Genomic DNA, 27,562 nt, shown 5'->3' with positions numbered 1-27,562 from the left:
TGTCCCTGCATTGTCTCTGTCCCTGCATTGTCTCTGTCTCTGCATTGTCTCTGTCCCTGCATTGTCTCTGTCTCTGCATTTTCCCTGCATTGCCTCTGTCTCTGCATTGTCTCTCTCCCTGCATTATCCCTGCATTATCCCTGTCCCTGCATTGTCTCTGTCCCTGCATTGTCACTGTCCCTGCAATGTCTCTGTCCCTGCATTGCCTCTGTCTCTGTCCCTGCATTGTCTCTGTCCCTGCATTGTCAATGTCCCTGCATTGTCTCTGTCTCTGCATTGTCTCTGTCCCTGCATTGTCTCTGTGCCTGCATTGTCTCTGTCTCTGCATTGTCTCTGTCCCTGCATTGTCTGTCTCTGAATTGTCTCTGTCCCTGCATTCTCTGTCTCTGCATTGTCTCTGTCCCTGCATTGTCACTGTCCCTGCATTGTCTCTGTCTCTGCATTGCCTCTGTCTCTGTCCCTGCATTGCCTCTGTCCCTGCATTGTCTCTGTCCCTGCATTCTCTGTCTCTGAATTGTCTCTGTCCCTGCATTCTCTGTCTCTGCATTGTCTCTGTCTCTGCATTGTCCCTGTCCCTGCATGGTCTCTGTCCCTGCATGGTCTCTGTCCCTGCATTGCCTCTGTCTCTGAATTGTCTCTGTCCCTGCATTGTCTCTTTCCCTGCATTGTCTCTGTCCCTGCAATGCCTCTGTCTCTGCATTATCTCTGTCCCTGCATTGTCTCTGTCTCTGCATTGTCGCTGTCCCTGCATTGGCTCTTTCCCTGCATTGTCTCTGTCCCTGCATTGTCTCTGTCCCTGTTTTCTCTGTGTCTGAATTGTCTCTGTCCCTGCATTGTCTCCGTCTCTGCATTGTCTCTGTCCCTGCATTGTCTCTGCATTATCTCTGTCCCTGCATTGTCACTGTCCCGCATTGTCTCTGTCCCTGCATTGTCACTATCCCTGCATTGCCTCTGTCTCTGTCCCTGTATTGTCTCTGTCTCTGCATTGTCACTGTCCTGCATTGTCTCTGTCCCTGCATTGCCTCTGTCCCTGTACCTGCATTGTCTCTGTCCTTGCATTGTCTGTCTCTAAATTGTCCCTGTCCCGGCATTGTCACTGTCCCTGTACCTGCATTGTCTGTCTCTGAATTGTCTCTGTCCCTGCATTGTCCCTGCATTATCTCTTTCCCTGCATTGTCACTGTCCCTGCATTGTCACTGTCCCTGCATTGTCTCTTTCCCTGCATTGTCTCTTTCCCTGCATTGTCTCTGTCCCTGTACCTGCATTGTCTGTCTCTGAATTGTCTCTGTCCCTGCATTGTCCCTGCATTGTCTCTGTCCCTGCATTTTCTCTTTCCCTGCATTGTCTGTCTCGGAATTGTCTCTATCTCTGCATTGTCTCTGTCCCGGCTTTGCTACTGTCCCTGCATTGTCTCTGTCCCTGTCCCTACATTGTCTGTCTCTGAATTGTCTCTGTCCCTGCATTGTCCCTGCATTGTCACTGTCCCTGCATTCTCTGTCTCTGAATTGTCTCTGTCCCTGCATTCTCTGTCTCTGCATTGTCTCTGTCTCTGCATTGTCCCTGTCCCTGCATTGTCACTGTCCCTGCATGGTCTCTGTCCCTGCATTGCCTCTGTCTCTGAATTGTCTCTGTCCCTGCATTTTCTCTTTCCCTGCATTGTCTGTCTCGGAATTGTCTCTATCTCTGCATTGTCTCTGTCTCTGCATTGTCTCTGTCCCTGCTTTGTTACTGTCCCTGCATTGTCTCTGTCCCTGCATTGTCCTCTGCCCCTGCATTGTCCCTGTCCCTGCATTGTCCCTGTCCCTGCATTGTCTCTTTCCCTGCATTGCCCCTGTCCCTGCATTGTCTCTGTCACTGCATTGTCCCTACATTGTCTCTGTCCCTGCATTGTCTCTTTCCCTGCATTGTCTCTGTCTCTGCAATGTCTCTGTCCCTGTCCCTGCATTGTATCTTTCCCTGTATTGTCCCTCTCCTTGCATTATCTCTGTCCCTGCATTGTCTCTGTCTCTGCATTCCCTCTGTCTCTGTCCCTGCATTGTCTCTATCCCTGCATTGTCTCTGTCCCTGCATTATCTCTGTCCCTGCATTGTCTCTTTCCCTGCTTTGTCTCTGTCCCTGCATTCCCTCTGTCTCTGTCCCTGCATTGTCTCTGTCCCTGCATTGTCCCAGTCCCTGCATTGTCCCAGTCCCTGCATTGTCCCTGTCCCTGCATTGTCTCTGTCCCGGCATTGTCTCTTTCCCTGCATTGTCCCTGTCCCGGCATTATCCATGTCCCTGCATTATCTCTGTCTCTGCATTGTCCTCTGTTCCTGCATTATCTCTGTCTCTGCATTGTCTCTGTCCCTACATTATCTCTGTCCCTGCATTATCCTCTGTCCCTGCATTATCTCTGTCTCTGCATTGTCTCTTTCCCTGCATTGTCTCTGTCCCTGCATTCCCTCTGTCTCTGTCCCTGCATTGTCTCTGTCCCTGCATTGTCTCTGTCCCTGCATTGTCTCTTTCCCTGCATTGTCTCTTTCCCAGCATTGTCCTCTGTCCCTGCATTGTCTCTTTCCTGCATTGTCCCTGTCCCTGCATTATCTCAGTCCCTGCATTGTCTCTTTCCCTGCATTGTCCGCTGTCCCTGCATTGTCCTGTGTCCCTGCATTATCTCTGTTCCTGCATTATATCTGTCCCTCCATGGCTCTGTCTCTGCATTATCTCTGTCCCTGCATTGTCTCTGTCCCTGCATTGTCCTCTGTCCCTGCATTGTCTCTGTCCCTGCATTGTCCCTGTCCCTGCATTGTCTCTTTCCCTGCATTGTCTGTGTCCCTGCATTTTATCTTTCCCTGCATTGTCCCTGTCCCTGCATTGTCCTCTGTCCCTGCATTGTCCCTGTCCCTGCATTGTCACTGTCCCTGCATTATCTCTGTCCCTGCGTTGTCTCTGTCCCTGCATTGTCTCTGTCCCTGCATTGTCCGCTGTCCCTGCATTGTCCTCTGTCCCTGCATTATCTCTGTCCCTGCATTGTCTCTGTCCCTGCATTGTCCTCTGTCCCTGCATTGTCTCTGTCCCTGCATTATCTCTGTCCCTGCATTGTCTCTGACCCTGCATTGTCCTGTGTCCCTGCACTGTCCTCTGTCCCTGCATTGTCCCTGTCCCTGCATTGTCCTCTGTCCCTGCATTGTCTCTTTCCTGCATTGCCCCTGTCCCTGCATTGCCCCTGTCCCTGCATTGTCTCTGTCCCTGCATTATCTCTGTCCCTGCATTGTCTCTTTCCCTGCTTTGTCTCTGTCCCTGCATTCCCTCTGTCTTTGTCCCTGCATTGTCTCTGTCCCTGCATTGTCTTTGTCACTGCATTGTCCCTGTCCCTGCATTGTCTCTTTCCCTGCATTGTCTCTGTCCCGGCATTGTCTCTTTCCCTGCATTGTCCCTGTCCCGACATTATCCATGTCCCTGCATTATCTCTGTCTCTGCATTGTCCTCTGTCCCTGCATTATCTCTGTCTCTGCATTGTCTCTGTCCCTGCATTATCTCTGTCCCTGCATTATCCTCTGTCCCTGCATTATCTCTGTCTCTGCATTGTCTCTTTCCCTGCATTGTCTCTGTCCCTGCATTGTCTCTGTCTCTGTCCCTGCATTGTCTCTGTCCCTGCATTGTCTCTTTCCCTGCATTGTCTCTTTCCCTGCATTGTCTCTTTCCCTGCATTGTCCTCTGTCCCTGCATTGTCTCTTTCCTGCATTGTCCCTGTCCCTGCATTGTCACTGTCCCTGCATTATCTCGGTCCCTGCATTGTCTCTTTCCCTGCATTGTCCGCTGTCCCTGCATTGTCCTCTGTCCCTGCATTGTCCTGTGTCCCTGCATTATCTCTGTTCCTGCATTATCTCTGTCCCTCCATTGGCTCTGTCTCTGCATTATCTCTGTCCCTGCATTATCTCTGTCCCTGCATTATCTCTGTCCCTGCATTGTCTCTGTCCCTGCATTGTCCTCTGTCCCTGCATTGTCTCTGTCCCTGCATTGTCCCTGTCCCTGCATTGTCTCTTTCCCTGGATTGTCTCTGTCCCTGCATTTTATCTTTCCCTGCATTGTCCCTGTCCCTGCATTGTCCTCTGTCCCTGCATTGTCCCTGCATTGTCACTGTCCCTGCATTATCTCTGTCCCTGCGTTGTCTCTGTCCCTGCATTGTCTCTGTCCCTGCATTGTCCGCTGTCCCTGCATTGTCCTCTGTCCCTGCATTATCTCTGTCCCTGCATTGTCTCTGTCCCTGCATTATCTCTGTCCCTGCATTGTCTCTGACCCTGCATTGTCCTGTGTCCCTGCATTGTCCCTGTCCCTGCATTGTCCTCTGTCCCTGCATTGTCTCTTTCCTGCATTGCCCCTGTCCCTGCATTGTCTCTGTCCCTGCATTGTCTCTGTCCCTGCATTGTCTCTGTCCCTGCATTATCTCTGTCCCTGCATTGTCCTCTGTCCCTGCATTGTTTCTGTCCCTGCATTGTTTCTGTCCCTGCATTATCTCTGTCCCTGCATTGTCTCTGTCCCTGCATTATCTCTGTCTCTGCATTGTCTCTGTCCCTGCATTGTCCTCTGTCCCTGCATTATCTCTGTCCCTGCATTCTCTGTCCCTGCATTGTCTCTGTCCCTGCATTGCCTCTGTCCCTGTCTCTGCATTGTCTCTGTCCCTGCATTGCCTCTGTCCCTGTCTCTGCATTGTCTCTTTCCTGCATTGCCCCTGTCCCTGCATTGTCTCTTTCCCTGCATTGTCCTCTGTCCCTGCATTGTCTCTGTCCCTGCATTGCCTCTGTTCCTGTCTCTGCATTGTCTCTTTCCTGCATTGCCCCTGTCCCTGCTTTGTCCCTGTCCCTGCATTGTCCTCTGTCCCTGTCCCTGCATTGTCTCTGTCCCTGCATTGTCTCTGTCCCTGCATTGTCCTTGTCCCTGCATTGTCCTCTGTCCCTGTCCCTGAATTGTCCCTGTCCCTGCATTGTCGCTGTCCCTGCATTATCTCTGTCCCTGCATTGTCTCTGTCCCTGCATTATCTCTGTGCCTGCATTATCTCTGTCCCTGCATTGTCCCTGTCCCTGCATTGTCCCTGTCCCTGCATTGTCTCTGTCCCTGCATTGTCTTCTGTCCCTGCATTGTCTCTGTCCCTGCATTATCTCTGTCCCTGCATTGTCTCAGGGCCTGATTCAGAGCCGCTCATAAGCGGCCACTCGTTCGCTCCGAGCGATGTTCGCACATCTGCGCATGCGTATGGGTCGTAATGCGCATGCGCCAACCAGTCATTGCGGTCGGAAATCGAGCGCTCGCAAAATAGCAAGTGCCTGCTAATTTGAGTGACAGAATGAGGTGTTTGTGGATGGTAACAGGGGAAGGTGCTTGAAAACGGGGAGTGGAGATCCGAATGCAGACGTGCCAAACGGTCACAACGGGTGTTTTAAGGGTGTGCATAATTAACAAAGCAGCTTTATCGACCACGTCACTTGGTTGTTTCTTAGCCTGAACTGTTCGCATGATTGCGGTAGGAAAATCCTACCACAAGCACTGCGAGCAGTTCAGACGCCTTTCAATGTACTCGATTAATCTAATAAATAGCGGAGATGACGTAGGATGCGAGTGGCCAGGGGGCGTCTTTACAAAATAGCGAGCGCATGTTTTGCTCGCTCAGACATAGAGGCGTCAACAGACCGCAAAGAGCGAGCACTTAATTTAAATATCCGGCCCCTTTTTCTGAACGAGCGAGCGCAAATAGCGTCCGGCTCTGAATCAGGCCCCAAGTCCCTGCATTGCCCCTGTCCCTGCATTATCTCTGTCCCTGCATTGTCTCTGTCCCTGCTTTGCCTCTGTCCCTGTCTCTGCATTGTCTCTGTTCCTGTCCCTGCATTGTCTCTGTCTCTGCATTGTCTCTGTCTCTGCATTGTCCCTGCATTGTCTCTGTCCCTGCATTGTCTCTGTCCCTGCATTGTCCCTGTCCCTGCATTGTCTCTGTCCCTGCATTGTCCCTGTCCCTGCATTGTCTCTGTCCCTGCATTATCTCTGTCCCTGCATTGTCTCTGTCCCTGCATTGTCCCTGCTTTGTCTCTGTCCCTGCATTGTCCCCGTCTCTGTCCCTGCATTGTCCTCTGTCCAGTTGGCAGGCTCCAGGTGCTGTAGGGAAGGGCAATGTCTCCCAAATAAAAGCATAGAGATACTATGCGTATATTATTTGTACTGCTGGTGCTGGAAGTTTTCTTTGCAATGTGATATAACCTATGTATTAAAACTAATAGCTGCCAGAAATAGGATTTATGTATTATATTATGGTGGAGCAAAACGGTGTCTTCAAACAAGAAAGTTGTACATTATCATCAGCATTGTGGTCACAGCTGATATTAAAAATGCATTTCTGCTCTCTATCCCATTACAGTCACGAAGAAGCTCGATTAGTAACCGTTGAATAATAAGCAGTCTGTTGCTGTTTTTCCCCCCAGTATGGCATTGTGCTAGATGCCGGTTCCTCACATACCAGCCTGTACATTTATCAATGGCCAGCGGAGAAGGAAAATGACACCGGAGTTGTCCAACAGATAGAAGACTGTAAAGTTGACGGTTAGTGCATCTTAACTAAGCATCCAAAAAGTTAAATGTTTCTCTACCCCTCAAACTAGAGTCTCCGTTTGACGAATTTGTGGCTACCTCTGTTTATTTGGACATTGTTCCCTTTATCCCCACTCATCCATTCTTATGACTAACGTAAACTGGAGAAATAGTATTTACTCGTTTGGCTTTCCAAAAATAGACATCCCTGAGTAATTAATGTGACCAAGACTTATATGAGCAGCTGTTTTTCCTGCTAATTTAGGCCCAGATTTATCAATGTGATAGTCTTGTTATAAGTTGTTACTAATCTTACATGGTGCTCCAACCAATCAGCTCCTAACTGTCATTTTTCAAACACATGATAGTTAGGCGCTGATTGGTTGGCGCACCATTTATGATTAGTTACGAGTGATAACAAGAATATCACTCATTGATAAATCTGGGCCTGAGTCCAAAGATGTGATTACCAGTTGGGTAAAGCATGAGTCCCTGGCCCTCGCTCCCTCGCTTGGGTCTGAAGGAAAATACGGCAGATTTCTGAAATGTTTATTGTATTCCTGTCTCACAATGTCAGAGCTGTGTGTCTGCCAACACTAGAGCTGGAAGATAATCAAGGGAAATTATAAATGTCATCAAAGCACGAGCTGATTGCTCACGGACAATAGATTTTCCCCTGAACAGTGTCAAAAAACCTTCACAAGTGTAAATATTTTAATTGGAGACGTCTTCCTGATGTCCAGTTCTCTTCCAGTGGAAAGTATGAGTTAAAGACTGTTGGGGGGGGAGATGTACCAAGTCTTGGGGAGAGATGAAGTATCAACCAATCAGTTTCTGTCATTTTACAGGTTTTGCTAGAAAAATGTCAGAAGATGATTGGTTGGTAGTTGGGCAGGTGCTGATGCAGAGTGCTCACTATGGCCCTTTGTATAGCGTATATTTTCCTGACTTTGCTGCGCATGTTCCCATAAAAATGGGGCTTGCATATGCGTCTATGCAGACTAGCGGGATTCTGGCATTCATGCCCGCCTGTGCCTGGAGCGATGTGGGAACGGGCGTTCTAATACAATGCTCACTCTATTACATACACACAGAGAGCGGGATAGATGCATATACACCTGGGAAAGGCAAATTATTTGTGTATGGTCAAGAGAAGGAGCAAATACATAATGATAATGTCTGTCAGTCAGGAGCGTTTTGAGAGAGGAGGGGGCCCGTGTGCAGCTCCATCTGGGCCTCCCTCCTATCTGTCAGCGCAGTAGATTGTGGCTTAATGCGCGGGTCTCTGGGAAATCACTGTTGCATTATCACAGAAAGGACAGAGGGTCTCATTCAGACCCGCTCGTGAGCGCAGGATGCTCGCAAGCGGGTCGATGGCACCCAAATGCGCATGCGCCCAGGGCACAAGCCCCAGCCGACCCCCCAGGTTATGCCACTGAGCTGCAGTATCCTCTGCCAGCATAGTGTGCAGGGGGAAGCGATCGCACTGATGGCCCCCACCCTGGATCTTCCCCTGGCTGAGGGGAGCAATGCAACACCCTGTGCAGCTCCGATAGTCATTTTGGTTACGCCTCCACGATTAGGCCACGTCCCTACAGTACCCGGACATGGCCCCGATCTCTATGGCACTGACAACATGTTGCTTTAAGTTTGTGAGACACTTTGTGAAAGTTTGAGGTGGAGTGTGTTATTATAATTGACATGGAGCTCGTACATGATACACCCATTCGTTACAGAAAAGACTTTCAGGATGTTTTTAGAACCGATGGCCGACAGTAGCATTTCGCAGTTGCATGAATTCCTAAACCAAAATCTTTTTCTTTTCTTCCTAAAAGGCAATGGTATATCTAGTTACTATCAAAATCCAGTGAAAGCCGGTCTTTCCCTTCAGGCTTGCATGAGCAGGGCACAAGGCGCGATACCTGTCAGTCAGCATAAGGAGACGCCTGTATATTTAGGAGCCACTGCAGGAATGCGACTTCTCAGGTACAGTCCCTTGTCCTCTAAGCCATCTGTTTGTCTGAGGCTTAATGCAACATAATGTATGGGTGTTTTACATCATGTACTGTATATGGCTCTTATAGATCTTTCATAACCTAAATCTCGGCAGCAGCCTAACGTCAACTAGTCTGTCACTTGTATATACTATAGCTCATGGTCACAGGGCATTGATGTACCTATTAGACATATATAATATTAATATGACTACTGTTTGTTTTCTTTGAATAATTCATTGGGGAATGTGTGTCAAGCCACGGAGAGAGATAAAGTACCTCTAAGTACTAAGCCTTGGAGAGAGAGATAAAGTACCAACCAATCAGCTCCTAACTGTCACTTTACAGGCTGTGTTTGAAATACTACAGTTAGGAGGTGATTGGTTGGGACTTTATCTCCGTCCACTTTATCTCTCTCCCAGGCTTAGTACATAGGCCCCAGAATCTCTCTCCACTTTCTAGCTATTATCTTCTAGAAGGTGCTAGATAAATGTTAAGTAGACTCTCATTGGTTGCTATGGACAATATCTCCACTTCTAAAAAAACCTGCACTTTAGTTAATATACCCCGATATCTCAAACCTTGGAGAGACATGAAGTGGAGTGGTTTCCCTAAAGCTACCAATCAGCATCAGCTTGATACATCTCTCCTATTGTATAAAACAAATGTATATGCATTGACTTATGACCCTTCATATTCCTGCAGGCGCACTAACCCAGCGGTGGCTGATGAGGTCCTTTCCTCAGTTGAGAATACATTGCGCTCTTCTCACTTTGATTTTCAAGGTGCCAGAATAATTACAGGACAAGAAGAGGGCGCCTATGGTTGGATCACCATTAACTACCTTCTAGGAAACTTCATTCAAGTTAGTATTCAATGCTATCCAACTGCTTTCATCCCGAATTTCCTGCTGCACACTGTCCACCTTGTTACCAATTTCTGCAGCCTGAACAATGACTCCTGATATCGCCTGTGGACCAGTTCTTGTGTGGCGTGTTTAATCATTCTCGTTCTGTCCAAGCCGCAGTCAGACTTGCTCCCTGTTGGAGAAGGGTGGTGGCAATTTTTGTGCCATATTGGCAGGTACTCGAGGTTTGGAAGGCTTTGAGCTAGTGGGCCAATTTCTGTCAGCTGGACTTTAGCAAATCAGTATGAGATACAAAGTCGGCTTAGGAAACTTGTGCGACTTGAAATAAAACATGATGCTCCGTAGACTGCCTTTTCGGAGGGTTGACCGCAAAAATATGTTTTACCGCCTCCTGCCCCAGATGAGGCGAGTTGTTAAAGCTGATGATCACTAACAGTTGGGGTCACGGATGATGTTTTTAGAATTTTTATGCTGGAAGAATACTGTGGTTGATGTCTCTTGGCTCCAATCAGTTTTGAGAGCATCAGACCTCTCTACCATGATCAAGCCCAGTCAGCCCAAGCATGCAAAGGCCCGAAATCCTGGCGTTAATGCCCTTTTGGGTTCTATTGTCTGGTGTTCCAGCAGTGATTGTGGATTCTCTGCCTGGTAGGACCTTCACAGAGTGCATATAAAAGCCTGATACAGAGATTTATACTTATGCAATCGCAACTGCGATCTCGCACAGATTGGAATTGCTAATATAGGCTAATGACTTCCTAAACTTCCCCGAGCATAGGGACGGCCACTGCTGCCTTCTCATATCCGCCCACTACGTGCAGCACCATAAACATAGGGGACGTCGTCGCAGATCGGGCAGCCACGCAGCTTCTGAGTGACGTCTGACCTGTCTCAAACACTGCGTCTCTCCTGACACGCCGAGAGCTCTCATGCTGCGAAGGAGATCGCAATGGCTAATTTATGCGCGTCCATGATCCGGAGTTTAAATAGTCCCGACACACCTGCGTGTGCCTAGCCACTCCCCCCGTTACCTCCCCCGAATGCTGACTGCCTGTCACTCGTTTTGCGAATGAATCCCCTGTGCAAGTGTGATCGCAAACCAATCGCTGCTCATGCGCAGTATGGCTTTCACACATGCGCAATGGCGTTTTACTCAATCAGTGTAAATATCGGCATTGCTTAAATCTCGGAATCGGGCTCATAGGGGGCTAAGGAGAAATGGGACAATTCACCTAAGCAGCGAAGTCATGCACCCTGTATATATAACTGTTTGTTTTTGTTTTTTTACTTTTGGACATTTCAAAAATGAACCCAAATGGCTGGTTGCTACTGGTTACAACAGCCTGTGTGACTCTTTTTCATATGTGTCCTCACCTGTGTTCTTAGGGGCTGATTCAGGATTGCATTAGTTGAATGCAGATTCCCGATTATCATGAATCTGTACATGGACAAGACCCATTCTGCTGATGTGCAGAACTGTCCCTGTGTGATTGCACGCAGTCCCTGCTATGCCTTTGCCTGACTGACAGGCAGAAGCATATAAGGGGTGGTGCAGGGGGCGGGGATGGCTGGCGTTCCCGGAAAACAGGGCGTAGGCCCGTTCAGTGCAAGGCCAGGGGCTGCGTCCACGGACTCAGTTTCCTGGATTTGCAAGATGGCCAGCCTGAGTAAGCATTGTGACCTCGGATGCAGCAGGGGGTGTCAGGTGGTGTCAGACACCTCCTGCTGCATTTGCATATTTGCAAGGATGGAATTGCAAAGACGCTTGCGTGCAGCTTTGCAATTACGTCCTCTACTGAATCACCCCTTTGATTGGTTGCAAGTACTCTGTTATATGCTGGGACATTAGTGAATGCATCTGCTTAGAAAGAGTAAAGCAAATACACCCTTTTAATCCACCACTGATTTTCCATGATGTTACTGTCATAGTACACTCTTGTTTAGGCTTGTAGAGCTATATGAGAAAATACATATGACCTTTTTTATTTTTTTACATGTTTTTATTACACTAGGATTCACCCTGGTTAAATTTTATGCCAACTTCTAAACTGGCAGGAACATCGGGTGCTCTGGACCTCGGAGGAGCCTCAACACAGATCACATTTGTGCCCGATGAAAACATTGAATCACAGGAAAACTCCCTGCACTTCCGCCTGTATGGGACATCCTATAATGTCTATACCCACAGCTTCCTTTGTTACGGAAAAGACCAGGCTCTCCGCCTGCAGGTGGCTAGCAGTATGCTGGTAGGTTTCTGGTTACCAGACCTCAACTGTTATGTGCAATTAGGGGATAGACAAAAATCTTGATGTAAAACTATAATTATGTTGTATCAATTAAGTGTAATCGAACTGTATTGCATGTATTGTTTTTAATTAGGATGTTAGAAAAATAGACTAATCTAAATACTAAAAACTACTGACGTTTTATCCTAGAATAATGGACAGAAAAGTTGCCTAGATGTTATGGTCCAGAGATGTTCATAGAACAGGTTTTCCCAAACTGAGGTCTATGTACTAAGTCTTGGAGAGAGATAAAGTGGACAGAGATAAAGTGCCAACCAATCAGCTCCTAACTGTCACTTTACAGGCTGAGGGCCTCATTTATCAAAGAGTTTTATCACTCAAAACGAGTGATAAAACTCACTTTGGAGCAGATGTATTAAGCTCTGGAAAGTGATAAAGTGGAGAGTGATAAACTTCCAGCCACTCAGCTCCTAACTGTCATGTTACAGGCTGTGGGCCTGATTCAGTAAGGATCGCTACTGCGATCGCAATAGCGATTACGCACGCAGTCTCACTGCGAAGATATGCTAATGATTGCAATCGCAATGCCGTCGCAGCCTAACATAAGGACGCCCCCTTTACCTTACACACATCCGTAATACTTAGCAAGACTGAGAAACCATCGGTAACATGGAGTACCATCGCAGCCTCACACACACTTGCACAAGGTCTGACCTTACTCAGGAATTGCTAACCTCATCGCATGGCAGCATCGCAGTGACTAATTTATGCACGCCCCTGTACCGATGTTCAAATGCACTGGCACGTCTGCGTTTCGCTGACCACCCCCAAACGGTACTTCCTGTCAATCACTCTGCGATGGGTCTGCGTAGGCACTGCGATCGCAGTCCTGATCGCAGTGGAGACTTCTCGCACGTGCACTGCAATGCAAATGCAGAATGCAACAATCGGCCGATTGCGTGCGTAATCGCAGTAGCGATGAGTATTGAATCAGGCCCTGTGTTTAAAAAATAACAGTTGGGAGCTGATTGGCTGGAGCACCATTTATCATACACAGCGAGCTTTCATTGATAAAAGAGGCCCTGTGTTTGAAAAAATGCCAGTTAGGAGCTGATTGGTTGGTACCTTATCTCCGTCCACTTTATCTATCTCCAAGGCTTAGTACATATATTTCTCAGTACTCAAGGCTCCCTAAGAAAGTATTCATTATTATTATTATCATCATCATCATCTTTCATTTCAGTGACAGCAGAAGAGTCCCACAGACCTGTATTCTGCTTGGTGGCCTTTAGTGGTTTATCATAGGTAAACCTTAACCACAATCAGGCAGATAACTTGGTGGTCGGCGGTGACTGAATCATTTGACAGGGTTAATCAGACTAAAATATATCTCATGGCAGGATGTTCTGCTGTATCAGGAGCATTCTTAAACTCCTTAATTGATGTAGAAAAAACCCTCTTTCTCCAACCTAACTTCACCATCTTCCCCTGCCAGCTGCACTATGGTAACAATTAACTGTTTTTATTGTTCCCTTCTCACGTTCTAGATTCTCTGCTGGGTTATTATGTCACTTGCTGCAAATAGTCAGAGTATTTTAGTTTTGGTAATTGTTTCATCAAATTGCTCCGCTGGTTCTTCCATCGCTTCTGAAACTTTTCACTCCAGCAGTTTTAGCGCTTTCATTATTTTTAGCAAAGTATGAAGCTGCTATTACATGAGAGATGGGATTTGTAAACTTGGGATGGTTTATATAAAGTCTATTGTGCGTATAGTGCTGCTTTTTCTTCCAATAAACTGGCGTTCTTATGCCCATTAACTCATTGTTATTTAGTGGACACTTTAGTGATATTTAAAAATAAACGGTGTAGGCATTTCAGTATGGGACGCTATGATCAATGTTCCGGGAATAAACTATCAAGTTAATGTTTATTCTACTTGTATAGATCTGCTGTTCCTGGTTGTGCAGGGCCGGTGTTCCTATGCACCTAGCAATGTCCTCTTATCTGCTAATTACTGCTAATACTAAGTACCTATTATTTACAGCTTAGTAAAAGCTGACAGGGGGGCCTGAGAGAGATTCTGGGCAACATTATATTCACCCCACTACCAGTAATACAATAGGCTTCTAAGGGATCTCTGTAAACATTTTATTGTCTTGTTATTTATAGGTGTAACAGTACTTTTGTCTCTGTCTTTGCAGAGAGACTTATTTTGTCTTAAGTTTATGCTTCCTATTGCTTTTTGCCTTTCGTACATATTCATTTAGAAAGATACAGAGGGGGTTATACAATAGGTTCTGAGATTACGGAACATATGTGATTTACGCAAGTTCGCTGCTAAATTTAAGGCGGCAATAGTTATAAGGCTGGTTTGCCTTATAACTGATTGGCTCTTTAAATTTATACCCTTTTTACACCAGAGCAAATACCTGGGTTTTTGCTGGGTCTACCCGGGTCGCAGCTCAGTGTAAAAAGGTCCCTAAAAAATAACACGGGTCAAGTGACCCGGCAATCCATGGACCTGGGTAATGGTACAGTGTTATCCGATCCTAGGTCAGGCCTAAAATGAGCTGATTGGTGGTTGTGGAGCAGTCACCTCCCACATTTTATGACCACACAAGTTTAGCAGGGCAGATCCAGGTTCAGTGTGAACGGGGCTGACCTGAGAATAACCCAGATCGATTGTGCTGTGTAAACGGTGTCTGACCTGGGTTGGAACCATGTCTGAAAACCCAGGTCGGACCCGGGTCTTTGGTGGATAAGAGGTATAAGTGGGGAACTTGCCAAAATCACGCCGGTTCTGTAATCTTGGAATCTACTGCATAACACCCAACTGTGTGCGTCTCTCCCTCTATCTCATAACTAGATCGATGGATGGATATATATTGATATAGATCTATATAGATATGATTTAGATAGAAACATATAGGGATGGATAGGTAGGAGATGAAGATATACAGTATAAAATGATTGAGAGATATGAGATAGATGGCTACATAGATAGATAGAGAGCCTTAATGAAGGGTGTGCTACCCTTGCCACCACCCAAAGCACAAGACTGAGGGGTGCAACACAATCACTGCCCTAGTGGTACCTGTCTCTAGCTTGTGGGGTGTTTGGAAGTGCCCCTTGCTGTCTGTAAGGGCGCCTCGTGTGTAACGCCAACGCATCTCAGCTCCCAGCTCCCTCTAATGTGACGCCGTGACATCACCTGTGCAGGGGCGGGGACCGGCTCGGGCACAGATTTGCCTTGCTATGGCACTGTGGATAAGTATGAGATGATAGGTATAAGATGGATGGACAGACATTCCACAGCTGTAAGTGCAATATTTTGGCATTCTAAAAGCCACATTTCCTAACGGTCACAGAGAAGGTTATTTCTTCATGCTCACAGCTCACCGGTCATCCCTTGTTTCATGTCATAGATATATGTTCCAACTTCCATCAGAACATCTGACCCCATCAGGTCCATTTGGCACCGATGCCCCTCAGTTACACCTACTGCAGCTTATTTTTATCTTAATCGTGTCTTGCTGCATTGTGCAAAAGAAACACCCGTCTCTCAGACAGTCAGGTATTTGCAGCATTAAAAAGGTTGAAATGAGGAGTACTGTACTGTACATCAAACTAAAGGGAATTGAAATATAAAATGTCCTGTAGACATGGATGGAGAGGAAGTGATCGTTTGCACAGTTTATAGTATGTCAGACATTCCCCTGCTGTCTGAGCGCTATTTATAGAAATATGAACCTGTTTTTTTCAATGATAGATTGCTTTTAGAATAATGGCTTGGATTAAACTATGCAAAAGTATATTTAACACACATACTATATATATATATATATATATATATATATATATATTGTGATATGATCGGGGCAGGGGTCCTTCTCCTGGGGTAGATGGACACACAGCAGCCAGGAAACAGCACTCCAGTCGTGGGTTTGTGCAAGCTGGTCAGCACCAGTTTTTATTGTGCAACACCAATAATCATATAAACAAAACATAAAATAAATCCTAACCCGTCTGGGCTCTAACTAGACAGTAAATTCCCTCACTAACCGAACACTAAATAAGCTCACATACACAGTACCTTCTGGATTGTAGCAAACAGTGTCTCAGAGCAAGCTAACCTGCGGGCCTGCTCTCCCAGGTATGAGACCCTGCATCAAAACTCTTACACAGCTAAATTGAGCCACTTCCAGGTGTAATCCCTAATTAGCCTGCTCACAGGCTGAAAGGCCTAACACCTGAAACGGCCCTGTGGATGGAGCCCTCCCTTCTCTCTCACATCCACACCCCCAGGACCCATTCCCCGGCTTTTACCAAAAGCCGACACTCAGATCTGTTTGTAAAACAGACTCTTCCTGGGGGTTAAAACACATATTACAGGAATCTGGGACACAAATACATGCCATCCCTAACTTCTCCAGTGCTTCTATCACAATATATATAACATTTAACGTTTATGCAGGTTTTTTGTGTGAAGTCCCCCATACACGGTGCGATTTGCAAACGATCCAAACTCGTTTGCGATTTCCCTTGAATCCCTGAACTCTCCCAGTCATACGATATTGTGCCCACACACAGAACGATTGTACAAACGACCAAACAATATAGATGGGTCTGCAGACCGTTAATGATATATTGTTTGCAGCAAACAACTTCACAATGCATCTGCTGGAACATTTAAAAATAGCAGAGAGGAGAGGCAAGGATCAGTGACGACAAATCGCCTACCGTCCGTCATCATGCACATACACGGAACGATGTGCGTCAAATTGTGTATGATAGGTCGAAATCTTTCTGCAGGTTCAATTGATCAGCGACGACGATGTAAAACGGCGGGGGCGCGCATCGGCATCGTGATCATCCCCACACACTGCACTTTTTACACGATTGGTTGTTCCAATCGATCGAAAACGGCCAAATCGTGTAAAAAATCGCACCGTGTGTGGGGGCCTTAAGTTTTACTTAGTGCTAATCAGGCCTGTCCATTTAACCCCCTCCCCCAGCTTTCTGTGGCTTTAATACAATTGTACTGGCATTCGGCCTGTAAACATGTATACTGTATGTAAGTGTACTATACTGTATGTGTCTTCCTACAGCTCTGGTGTGAGTAATGCATTGTTCTCAGTTGCAGGTTGTACAAAATATATCCCTGATGAATCCTTGCTTTAACCCAGGATACACCCGGAATTTTAGCACGGCTGAGTTCTACAATAGCCCCTGTGTGTCCGACCTGAGAATACTCTCTGCACCAAGGAACATTCAGATAGAGGGCACTGGCGATTACCAGCTATGCAAGAAGCACGTCAATGCAATTTTCAATGTATCACACTGCAACTATTCCCGATGTTCATTCAATGGCATTTTTCAGCCAGCTCTACAAGGGCAATTTGGGGTGAGTATATAACATTTTAGTCTCTGCTTTCTGACATCTGCTTGTGCTGTGCGTGATGCATTTTGGCTACAGAGGGGGTGATTCTGGGTTGGGAGCAAAAGCTAAGAATAAAAAGGTAGGTTTGCACCTTAACAAACCAGGAGAGAGATGTATCAAGCCTTGGAGAGAGATAAAGTACCAACCAATCCGCTCCTAATTGTCATGTTACAGGTTGTGTTTGAAAAATTTCAGTTGGGAGCTGATTGGTAGTAATGCAATTGGCGAAAATACATTTATTATGTTTGCATGTAGAGTAAATACTGGCTGCTTCTGCATGTAGCCCAGAAATGCCGGACAGCTTTATCTTTACGCTGCAGTTTACAGTACATTGGACATTCTTCTCCCAAATTTAAATCTCTCTGCACATTCTACATCTACGCCACCTGCAGTGCAGCATTTTTACTTTGCTCCCATCTCAGAATCAGACCCATAGAGGTCACCATGCAAATATCATGTTTATTAGGCATCAAGAATGGATGTATCAATTAGTATCATTTTTTTTAAGCATTCGCAGAAACATGTATGATTAGTTCATACATACCAGTGGCCCTGACAACTCCACCTATGCTAGAAAATAGCCAGGACATACTGTAATAAAGAAAATAAAAAAATAGTGATAGTAAAGCAACATATTCTGTTTCAAGTACTGTATGTGACACAGTGCAATATGTATAAATATACACTTTTACACACAGTTTCTAAATAATGTGTAACTACTTTAGCACGTGTTATGCTGGGTACACGCTTAAGTGACCCAACGTCGGCAAGCTGACCGTGCCCACATACCGAGCAACCAATAGGGTAAGCATATGCACTAACCAATCAGCCGCTCGATATGGCTGGCCAGACATCATAACTGGGTGGGCATTTATATTTGCCTGTCGAGTTGTCATGTCAGTGTCAGCAGTTACTGCAGCCAGCGTATGGGCCCATACACACTGGCAGATGTACATGATATATCTGCAAGATATGTCACATCTGCCAAGCTGCACGGCCCGTCACGATATATATCTGTGAGCAACGTCATTCACAGATATATTGTGTATACACACGAGCCGACACACTGAGGGGTTGATTTATCAAGTGGAGAAGTGGACCAGTGGAGAAGTTGCCCATAGCAACCAATCAGCTTTGAAGTATCATTTACCAAGCACAGTCTATAAAATAATAGATAGGAGCTGATTGGTTGCTATGGGCAACTTCTCCACTGGTCCACTTCTCCACGTTTTTCACTGCTTGATGCATAAACCCCTAAACGATATACAGTGGTGCTTGAAAGTTTGTGAACCCTTCAGAATGTTCTATATTTCTGCTGATATTTGGCCTAAAACTACCTGAGAAAGCAGATAAAGAAAAACCAAATCAAACAAATTACAAAAAAAATTAGACGGGCTCAATTTTTTATTCAGGAAAATGATCCAATATCTGTGAGTGGCAAAAGTATGTGAACCTTTGCTTTCAGTATCTGGTATGACCCCCTTGTGCAGCAATAACTGCTGCTAAACGTTTCCGGTAATTGTTGATCAGTCCTGAACATCGGCTTGGAGGAATTTTAAAACAGCTTCAACTCTGTTTTGTTGATGGGTTTCCTCCCATGAACTGCTCACTTCAGGTCCTTCCACAACATTTCCATTGGATTAAGGTCAGCACTTTGCCTTGGCCATTCCAAACCTTTCCATTTATTCTTCTTTAACCATTCTTTGGTCGAATGACTTGTGTGCTTTGGGTCGTTGTCTTGCTGCATGACCCACGTTCTCTTGAGATGCAGCTCATGGACAGATGTCCTGACATTTTCCTTTAGGATATTCTGGTATAATTCAGAATTCATTGTCCCATCAATGATGGCAAGTCGTCCTGGGCCAGATGCAGCAAAACAGACCCAAACCATGGTATGAGGTTTTTTATGCTAGAATGCAGCGTTCGTTCTCCTTTCTCCAAACATAACGCTTCTCATTTAAACAAAAATGCTCTATTTTGGACTCATCTGTCTACAAAACATTGTTCCAATAGTCTTCTGGCTTGTCCAGGTGATCTTTAGCAAACTGCAGACAGGCAGCAATAGTCTTTTTGGAGAGCAGCGGCTTTCTCCTCGCAATTCTGCCATGCACACCATTGTTGTTAAGTGTAAACCGCCTGATGGTGGAGAGAGGCCTTCTGTTGCTTAGAGGTTACCTTGGCTTCCTTTGTGACCTTGTGAACTATTAGACGCCTTGCTCTTGGCGTGATCTTTGTTGGTCAACCACTCCTGGGTAGGGTAACAATGGTGTGGAATTTTCTCCATTTGTTCACAATCTGTCTGACTGTTGATTGGTGGAGGCCAAACTCTTTAGAGATGGTTTTATAACCTTTTCCAGCCTGATGAGCATCAACAACTCTTCTTCTGAGGGTCCTCAGAAATCTCCTTTGTTTGTGGCATGATACACTTTCACAAACATGTGTTGTGAACATCAGACTTTGATAGATCCCCGTTCTTTTAAAAAGACAGGTTGTCCACTCACACCTGATTGTCACCCCATAGATTGGAAATACCGGAATCTAATTACACCTTCAAAATATCTGCTAAGCCTAAAGGTTCACATACTTTTTCCACTTACAGATAAGTGATATTGGATCATTTTCCTAAAAAAAATAAAAATAAAATAAAAATGAGCATGTCTAATTTTTTGGTTTCATTTGTTTGATTTTTTGATCTTTATCTACTCTTAGGACTTGTGTGAAAATCTGAGGTAGTTTTAGGCCAAATTTCAGCAAAAATATAGAAAATTCTGAAGGGTTCACAAACTTTCAAGCACCACTGTATATCGATTGTTGGTTGTACGAACAATATATTGTGTACCCAGCATTAGCTAAGCACAGGGGCCCCCATTTATCAACGAAGGTAAACACCAGCGAAGTTTTCATTTAGTATCACTGTGATACAAACAGCAGCTGAAATGCCACCCTCTGACGTAAGACATAATGTCACCCTCTGACGTAAGACATAATGTCACCCTCTGACGTAAGACATAATGTCACCCTCTGACGTAAGACATAATGTCACCCTCTGACGTAAGACATAATGTCACCCTCTGACGTAAGACATAATGTCACCCTCTGACGTAAGACATAATGTCACCCTCTGACGTAAGACATAATGTCACCCTCTGACGTAAGACATAATGTCACCCTCTGACGTAAGACATAATGTCACCCTCTGACGTAAGACATAATGTCACCCTCTGACGTAAGACATAATGCCACCCTCTGACTTAAGACATAATGTCACCCTCTGACGTAAGACATAATGTCACCCTCTGACGTAAGACATAATGTCACCCTCTGACGTAAGACATAATGTCACCCTCTGACGTAAGACATAATGTCACCCTCTGACGTAAGACATAATGTCACCCTCTGACGTAAGACATAATGTCACCCTCTGACGTAAGACATAATGTCACCCTCTGACGTAAGACATAATGTAAATGTGTCTGGAGGCTCAACAACTTTCTCTTAATACAATGTGTGGCATTTCCCCACAGGCCTTCTCTGCGTTCTTTTTTGTAATGGACTTTTTAAAAGTGACCAAGGAGAAAGTTTCTCTGGACAGAGTAAAGGAAATGGTGGAAAGACACTGCGCTAAACCTTGGAGCGAGGTAAGTAAAAGCATGGAAGTTACACTTAGGGCCTGGTTTAGAGGTGTGTCTGTGTCTTTATGCTAATACTGCCATTGATTCTGTTCCTACTGAGACGACCACAGGCAGCGCTGCAACATTGGTCGTAACAACAAAGCTTGCTCCAGCCCTACGGGAAGGTGTAAAGTATCCGTCTGATCATGGCGCTCTGTGCCAGCCCTACTGTGCCTAAAGATGCAGTCGCTGATAGCGACACGCCAGCGCCTGCGGGAATCCATACAGCTAATGCGACAATCTGAGTGTCCGCAAGCGGGAAGCCCGGTGATTGTACGCCAACTACAGGAGCCATGATTATTAATATCGACATTCGTACCAGCCCCCACGCTGGGTGCCGGAGATCCCTCAGAAACATCCTTCCAGAAACGAGTACACACACCGCGGGTCAGAGGCAGAGATGAACACAAGTTGGGCGTAATTGCATTCACTGAACTAAATGCGTATATACACCCTATGCTGAGTTACACGTCTCTTGTTGTGCGCTTGCCCACTATCCGTACATTTAGTTTGATGGTCGTCTTCACTATCTGAACACACTCGCAGCAGCCTATACTTGGTGCAAATGATACGCCTGGAGACCAGCCTATTTGCGCTTATGTCCAAGCTCTGCCTAACCCGCAGTTCCGTGGACACGCCCTCACAGAACTCTGCCTATGTGATATTGCCCCGTTACAGCCAAGTGGAGATGTGACTGAAATGTGTCTGACGCTGCATTGCCGGTAGTTTCATACACTTAGCTCTGGCACATGCGCAGTGCGGATACCCTGCTGTCACAATCGCTTTGTTGGTTATGGGAACTGAATCGAGTGTTTATTTGTATCTGTGTTATAGTATTACAATTAGAGATGTGCGGTTCGAATTTACTCGGATATGTTCGGTTCTCATAAACGGCATCATATTGGCTACCCGGCTCTCACGTGTTTTGGATAGCCAATAAGATGAATCCGAACTTGCGCTAATTTGGCGATAAGTACCGAATAAAACCAAACCCGCACATCTCTAATTACAATACATTACATTATGTTTTAAGTATCTTTCCTGCCTTTGCGTTGCTGACAGACAGCTCTTCAACCACTTGCCTGATACGGTTACATCGTTTGCGACCACGCCAGGCTGTGCGTTAACTAATATAGCAGCAAACGATGCAACCTGACAGTAATGCACAATAAGCGACTACTGGAAAATAATCTTCCAGCAACTGACAATAGCAGAGGGACCTCCCGGCCCTTCTGTATCCCTGCCCCCTCCTTCAGTCACTGCCATGCTGACGATCACTGCTGTTCCCCCACCCGGTGGCTGCACAGAGGAGCAACGTTGTGATGTTCCGATAAATCGATAGTCCAATATATCGATAACCAATATAATAAAATTCGATGTTAATGTTATGTTATATTTGTTTTTGTTTTTTTATAAAATCGTGTTGGATAAGTTTTAAATAGATATTCTTGACCTAATTCAATCCTAAAAAAACATCTGAGCTGTTTTTGAAATAGAGAATTGTCAGGTAATGGTGCATACACACGGTCAGATTTTTCTTCAGATCTGAACGATAACGATTTAAAAAATCGTTCAGGGTTAGGGGGTAGAATAGGGTTAGTGAATACTTACCTTTTGACGATCGGGATTTTCACCCCTGCCGGGCTGCCATGTGGCCGGTGGTAAATCATACTGATTCCATTACTCATATGGCTGATAATCTCAATCATTTTCTCATCAGTGGTTCTGTCTTCTTTTGAAACTGTTCTCTAATTGTTTTGTTTTTTTCCTGTATTTAAGGTGAAGAAAGAGTCTGGAAAAATTAAGGAGAAATATCTAAGTGAATATTGTTTTTCTGGGGTCTATATTCTCACCCTTCTTGAACTTGGTTATGGCTTTAACTCCAGCAACTGGAATGAGATCACATTTTTAGGAAAGGTAATGGCATTTACATTTTACTAACATTTAAATAAATATATATCTGACAGTTGGCTATGTAAATGGGATGTAGTTGGCATCCCAACAGGCATGCTGGCTGCCCAACGGTAAGTATTGGGTTAAGGGGAGGGTTAGGTTTAGGGTTAGGCACTGGGGGTCGAGTTAGGGTTATGCCATGTGGGGGGGGGGGGTTAGGTTTAGGCTGTGGGGTGGGTTAGGTTTAGCCTGTGGGGAGGGGGGTTAGGTTTAGGCTATGGTATGGGGGAGGGTTAGGTTTAGGCTGTGGGGGGGGTTTGGTTTAGGCTGTGGGGGGACTTAGGTTTAGGCTGTGGGGGGGAGGGTTAGGTTTAGGCTGTGGGGGGGGGTTAGGTTTAGGCTGTGGGGAGGGTGGGTTAGGTTTAGGCTGTGGGGGGGTTAGGTTTAGGCTGTGGGGGGGGTTTGGTTTAGGCTGGGGGGGAGGGTTAGGTTTAGGCTGTGGGGGGGGTTGGTTTAGGCTGTGGGGGGGTTAGGTTTAGGCTATGGGAGGGGTTAGGTTTAGGCTGTGGGGAGGGGGGTTAGGTTTAGGCTGTGGTATGGGGGAGGGTTAGGTTTAGGCTGTGAAGGGGTTTGGTTTAGGCTGTGTGGGGGCTTAGCTTTAGGCTGTGGGGGGGCTTAGGCTGTGGGGGGGAGGGTTAGGTTTAGGCTGTGGGAGGGAGGGTTAGGTTTAGGCTGTGGGGGGGGTTAGGTTTAGGCTGTGGGGAGGGAGGGTTAGGTTTAGGCTGTGGGGGGGAGGGTTAGGTTTAGGCTGTGGGGGGGGTTAGGTTTAGGCTGTGGGGAAGGAGGGTTAGGTTTAGGCTGTGGGGGGGTTAGGTTTAGGCTGTGGGGGGGGGTTGGTTTAGGCTGTGGGGGGGTTAGGTTTAGGCTGTGGGGAGAGAGGGTTAGGCTTAGGCTGTGGGGAGGGGGGTTAGGTTTAGACTGTGGTATGGGGGAGGGTTAGGTTTAGGCTGTGGGGGGTTTGGTTTAGGCTGTAGGGGGGTTAGGTTTAGGCTGTGGGGAGGGAGGGTTAGGTTTAGGCTGTGGGGAGGGGGGGTTAGGTTTAGACTGTGGTATGGGGAAGGGTTAGGTTTAGACTGTGGGGGGGGTTAGGTTTAGACTGTGGTATGGGGGAGGGTTAGGTTTAGGCTGTGGGGGGGTTTGGTTTAGGCTGTGGGGAGGGAGGGTTAGGTTTAGGCTGTGGTATGGGGGAGGGTTAGGTTTAGGCTGTGGGGGGGTTAGGTTTAGGCTGTGGGGAGGGAGGGTTAGGTTTAGGCTGTGGTATGGGGGAGGGTTAGGTTTAGGCTGTGGGAGGGGGTTAGGTTTAGACTGTGGTATGGGGGAGGGTTAGGTTTAGGCTGTGGGGGGGTTTGGTTTAGGCTGTGGGGAGGGAGGGTTAGGTTTAGGCTGTGGGGAGGGGGGGTTAGGTTTAGACTGTGGTATGGGGGAGGGTTAGGTTTAGGCTGTGGGGGGGTTTGGTTTAGGCTGTGGGGGGGTTAGGTTTAGGCTGTGGGGAGGGAGGGTTAGGTTTAGGCTGTGGGGAGGGGGGTTAGGTTTAGACTGTGGTATGGGGAAGGGTTAGGTTTAGGCTGTGGGGGGGGGGTTAGGTTTAGACTGTGGTATGGGGGAGGGTTAGGTTTAGGCTGTGGGGGGGGGGTTTGGTTTAGGCTGTGGGGAGGGAGGGTTAGGTTTAGGCTGTGGGGAGGGGGGTTAGGTTTAGGCTGTGGTATGGGGGAGGGTTAGGTTTAGGCTGTGGGGGGGTTAGGTTTAGGCTGTGGGGAGGGAGGGTTAGGTTTAGGCCGTGGTATGGGGGAGGGTTAGGTTTAGGCTGTGGGAGGGGGGTTAGGTTTAGGCTGTGGGGAGGGAGGGTTAGGTTTAGGCTGTGGTATGGGGGAGGGTTAGGTTTAGGCTGTGGGAGGGGGTTAGGTTTAGGCTGTGGGGAGGGAGGGTTAGGTTTAGGCTGTGGTATGGGGGACGGTTAGGTTTAGGCTGTGGTATGGGGGAGGGTTAGGGTTAGGCACTAAGGGGAGAGCTAGGTTTAGGCTGTGGGGGACAGTTAGGATTAGGCTGTGGGGGGTTAGGTTTAGGCTGTGGGGGGGATAGGTTTAGGCTGTGGTATGGGGGAGGTTAGGGTTAGGCTGTGGAGAGGGAGAGTTAGGTTTAGGCTGTGGGGGGGTTAGGTTTAGGCTGTGGTATGGGGGAGGGTTAGGTTTAGGCTGTGGGGGGGTAAGGTTAGGCTGTGGGGAGGGAGCGTTAGGTTTAGGCTGTGGGGAGGGAGGGTTAGGATACTTACCTAGTTGTGTCTGGATTCTGACTGTCGGGATGCCGATGTCTGTATTGTTACTGGTGAGATCCCGTATCCAACCCATGTAAACAGTATGAGGCCAATTCCATTATATGCCATCTTACATTACAGATTCGGGCGCTTGCAGTGCCCCCATCTCCTGTATATATGGTAGCCTAACATTGTTAATCTTGCAAGGTAAAATGCTTGACGTAGGATGTCGTAGTTGGTTATCACACGCCGTCCCAATGTCACATGTCCGGCATCTCCTATATATTGCAGGCAATTGATTGACTCTATATATAACAAATGTTTTATTTGTTTCATTTCTGCAGATCCATGGCAGTGACGCTGGCTGGACTCTCGGGTACATGCTTAATTTGACCAACATGATCCCAGCAGAGCTGCCTCTATCTCCCCCACTGTCTCACGGCGGTTATATCGGACTCATGGTTTTCTTCTCGGTTTTCTTAATATTCATCATTTTGACTTGCTGGCTGGGTTTCCGGAAACCACGGTGTCTACAGAAAGGCATAATCTAGGAGCGTTTTAGAATTAAGATGACTAGGGATTCATGGAGAGCTGTTGCGCAGATTTTGCTTGCCACGGATTAACACGGTGACTTTGCAGACAGCATCGACCAATAAGAAGAGAACACGGAACAGAGAACAAGAGGGCTTATTGAAAGTTGGGACCGTATAAAAGCGGTACATGGACCCGAGCCGTCGCTCTTGAACGGGTTATTATTTTATCAACTTCATATTTATGAAGGGAGTGATTAACATTATCCTTTCAAGAGGGATAAGGTAGAAGACTGTGAGCAGGAAAACGAAAACCAATGAACGTACAAACGGAGCTTGTGTTGACGACTACAAGAAAAAAAAAAAAAACTCATCTCAGGTTACATCATATAATTAGCTCTATTACTGTATTTTTATAAGTCCTTATCATTTATAATAGGTTGCATTCCTTTGTCCTTGTCAAAAAAGCCATAGCATTGCTTTTGTGTACGCAAACACATTTGAGTTTATATATAAAAAAGCAAAAAAACATCAACTGTCCCTCTGGTGTGTGCACGCTTAACGTCAGCAGCACACGCGGCCGCATATAGCGAGGTCCAGCAAACCGCGCATGTGTCGAAGCAAACTTACGTCTCTCTGCTTAGCTACGTGCGGGTCGTACGGATCTCTGCTGTATCTCTTTGTCCATGGCATGGGTGCCTCTGTACATCTACTGGGCGTATGCACGGAAAGAGAACCGTGTCGCGGTTGCCAGAGTTACAACATATTCCGAGTTGTGTGCACGCCGAAGGGACGCCTATTTCATATGGATGTCTTGCACCCGGCGTGGGGTAGGCGTAAGTGCCGCTTCCAGTGATGGCGGCTGCTCTTGCGGATAGAGGGCTGGGGCCGAAGCAGATATCTGTGCGACTCAGAATACTGCGCTATCCCACGCTTGTTGTTGCTATTAAAGGTGTCCCACTTGCATATACGTCGCACAACCACTAGGAGGCGCAGGAAGACTTCTCATTAGAGCAGGGTAAATCAATGTGACCTATTTCTGAAATGTAGATGATATTCAGTGATTTGCTAGAAACTTAAGAAAATAATAAACATCCACTGCAGAATCTGGCCAATTACAGCTCATGGAGCATAAAGGATCCAATCAGCGAGCATCAACAAATATCTCATGCCTATAGAATAAGGAGCTGACACACTGTAATAATGTGTCCTGGATTGTACTAGTGAAAAGCAGATTTGGATGCGCTCTGTGACTGTTGATACCCAGAATACTGTGCACTCATTTCCTCTTTGCATTCGCCCCATCGCTGCATCCGGTACAGCAGCATGTGTCAGCTCATTTCATCTCTTGTCTTTTATTTTAATGAAACATATTACATCCTAACTGCAGCTGCTACAAAACGTCATTGTGTCCTTACTTGTCCTTCTTGCCATACCAATCCCGGTGTAGAAATGCACAGGCAAGTCATTGCTATCTCTGTGCCATCTCCGTGCATTGTGTACTTCTATCCAACACGCTGACTGGTGCAAAACACAATATTTCTGTATTTGTCAAATTGTCATTAGCACCATTAGTTTTCTGAGTGCGCAAATACTGCAAATGGCCGTTGAGACAAGATAACATATCTGAGACTTTTATCACCTCCTTTATCATTATCAGATGGTGACACAGAGGTTTCCTTATTCAATTAAGCAGGAGGCTCGCGGGATGTTAGTGGTTATAAGCCGTGGTTATGTTTGCAAAGATAAGCAATGACTTCTGTACCCCGACACACAGAAGCGTGCGCAGAAGAACATCGCGCAAGGCTCCACAGGGACCTCATGCTTAATTAAATCTCACCCTTAGGACAGATTCAGTTAGCCGTGGGTTTGCAGTGGCAGAGCAGGGCTCACTGCCGTCCTGTGCCTGTGCTGCCCCTGTGGCATCACACGAGGGGGCAGGGCCGGCGGCATTGTGGAAAGTGGAGCACTGTCCTTTGGACATTCCGAGCATAGGGTGCCATCCCAGGCACCGTGCTAGCCAGATGCAGGGGCATGGGGCAGAGACAGTGCCATCC

The 27,562-nt window shown here is 46.6% G+C and overlaps 1 protein-coding gene across 4 annotated transcripts in view; it reads left to right on the top strand.

Annotated features, from left to right (window-relative positions):
- ENTPD1 (ectonucleoside triphosphate diphosphohydrolase 1) overlaps positions 1-27,014 on the top strand; it is a 125,070-nt gene extending 98,056 nt beyond the window's left edge. For 3 of the 4 annotated variants that reach the window (XM_088452159.1, XM_088452161.1, XM_088452162.1), the window contains 8 exons: positions 6,447-6,564; positions 8,388-8,538; positions 9,252-9,411; positions 11,427-11,660; positions 16,798-17,064; positions 20,625-20,738; positions 22,551-22,688; positions 25,320-27,013. In XM_088452159.1, the coding sequence (XP_088308285.1) occupies positions 6,447-6,564; positions 8,388-8,538; positions 9,252-9,411; positions 11,427-11,660; positions 16,798-17,064; positions 20,625-20,738; positions 22,551-22,688; positions 25,320-25,526 (1,389 nt within the window). In that variant the 3' untranslated portion in view covers positions 25,527-27,013. Of the gene's footprint in view, positions 1-6,446; positions 6,565-8,387; positions 8,539-9,251; positions 9,412-11,426; positions 11,661-16,797; positions 17,065-20,624; positions 20,739-22,550; positions 22,689-25,319 lie in introns of all 4 variants that reach the window. The other variant, XM_088452160.1, reaches the window with a different exon arrangement.
- The last annotated feature ends 548 nt before the right edge of the window (positions 27,015-27,562 follow it).

The sequence above is a fragment of the Taudactylus pleione genome, unplaced genomic scaffold (assembly GCF_031769625.1).
Source record: "Taudactylus pleione unplaced genomic scaffold, aTauple2 ptg000034l, whole genome shotgun sequence".
NCBI classification, from domain to species: Eukaryota; Metazoa; Chordata; class Amphibia; order Anura; family Myobatrachidae; genus Taudactylus; species Taudactylus pleione.
This window is presented reverse-complemented; position numbering and strand designations above follow the sequence as displayed.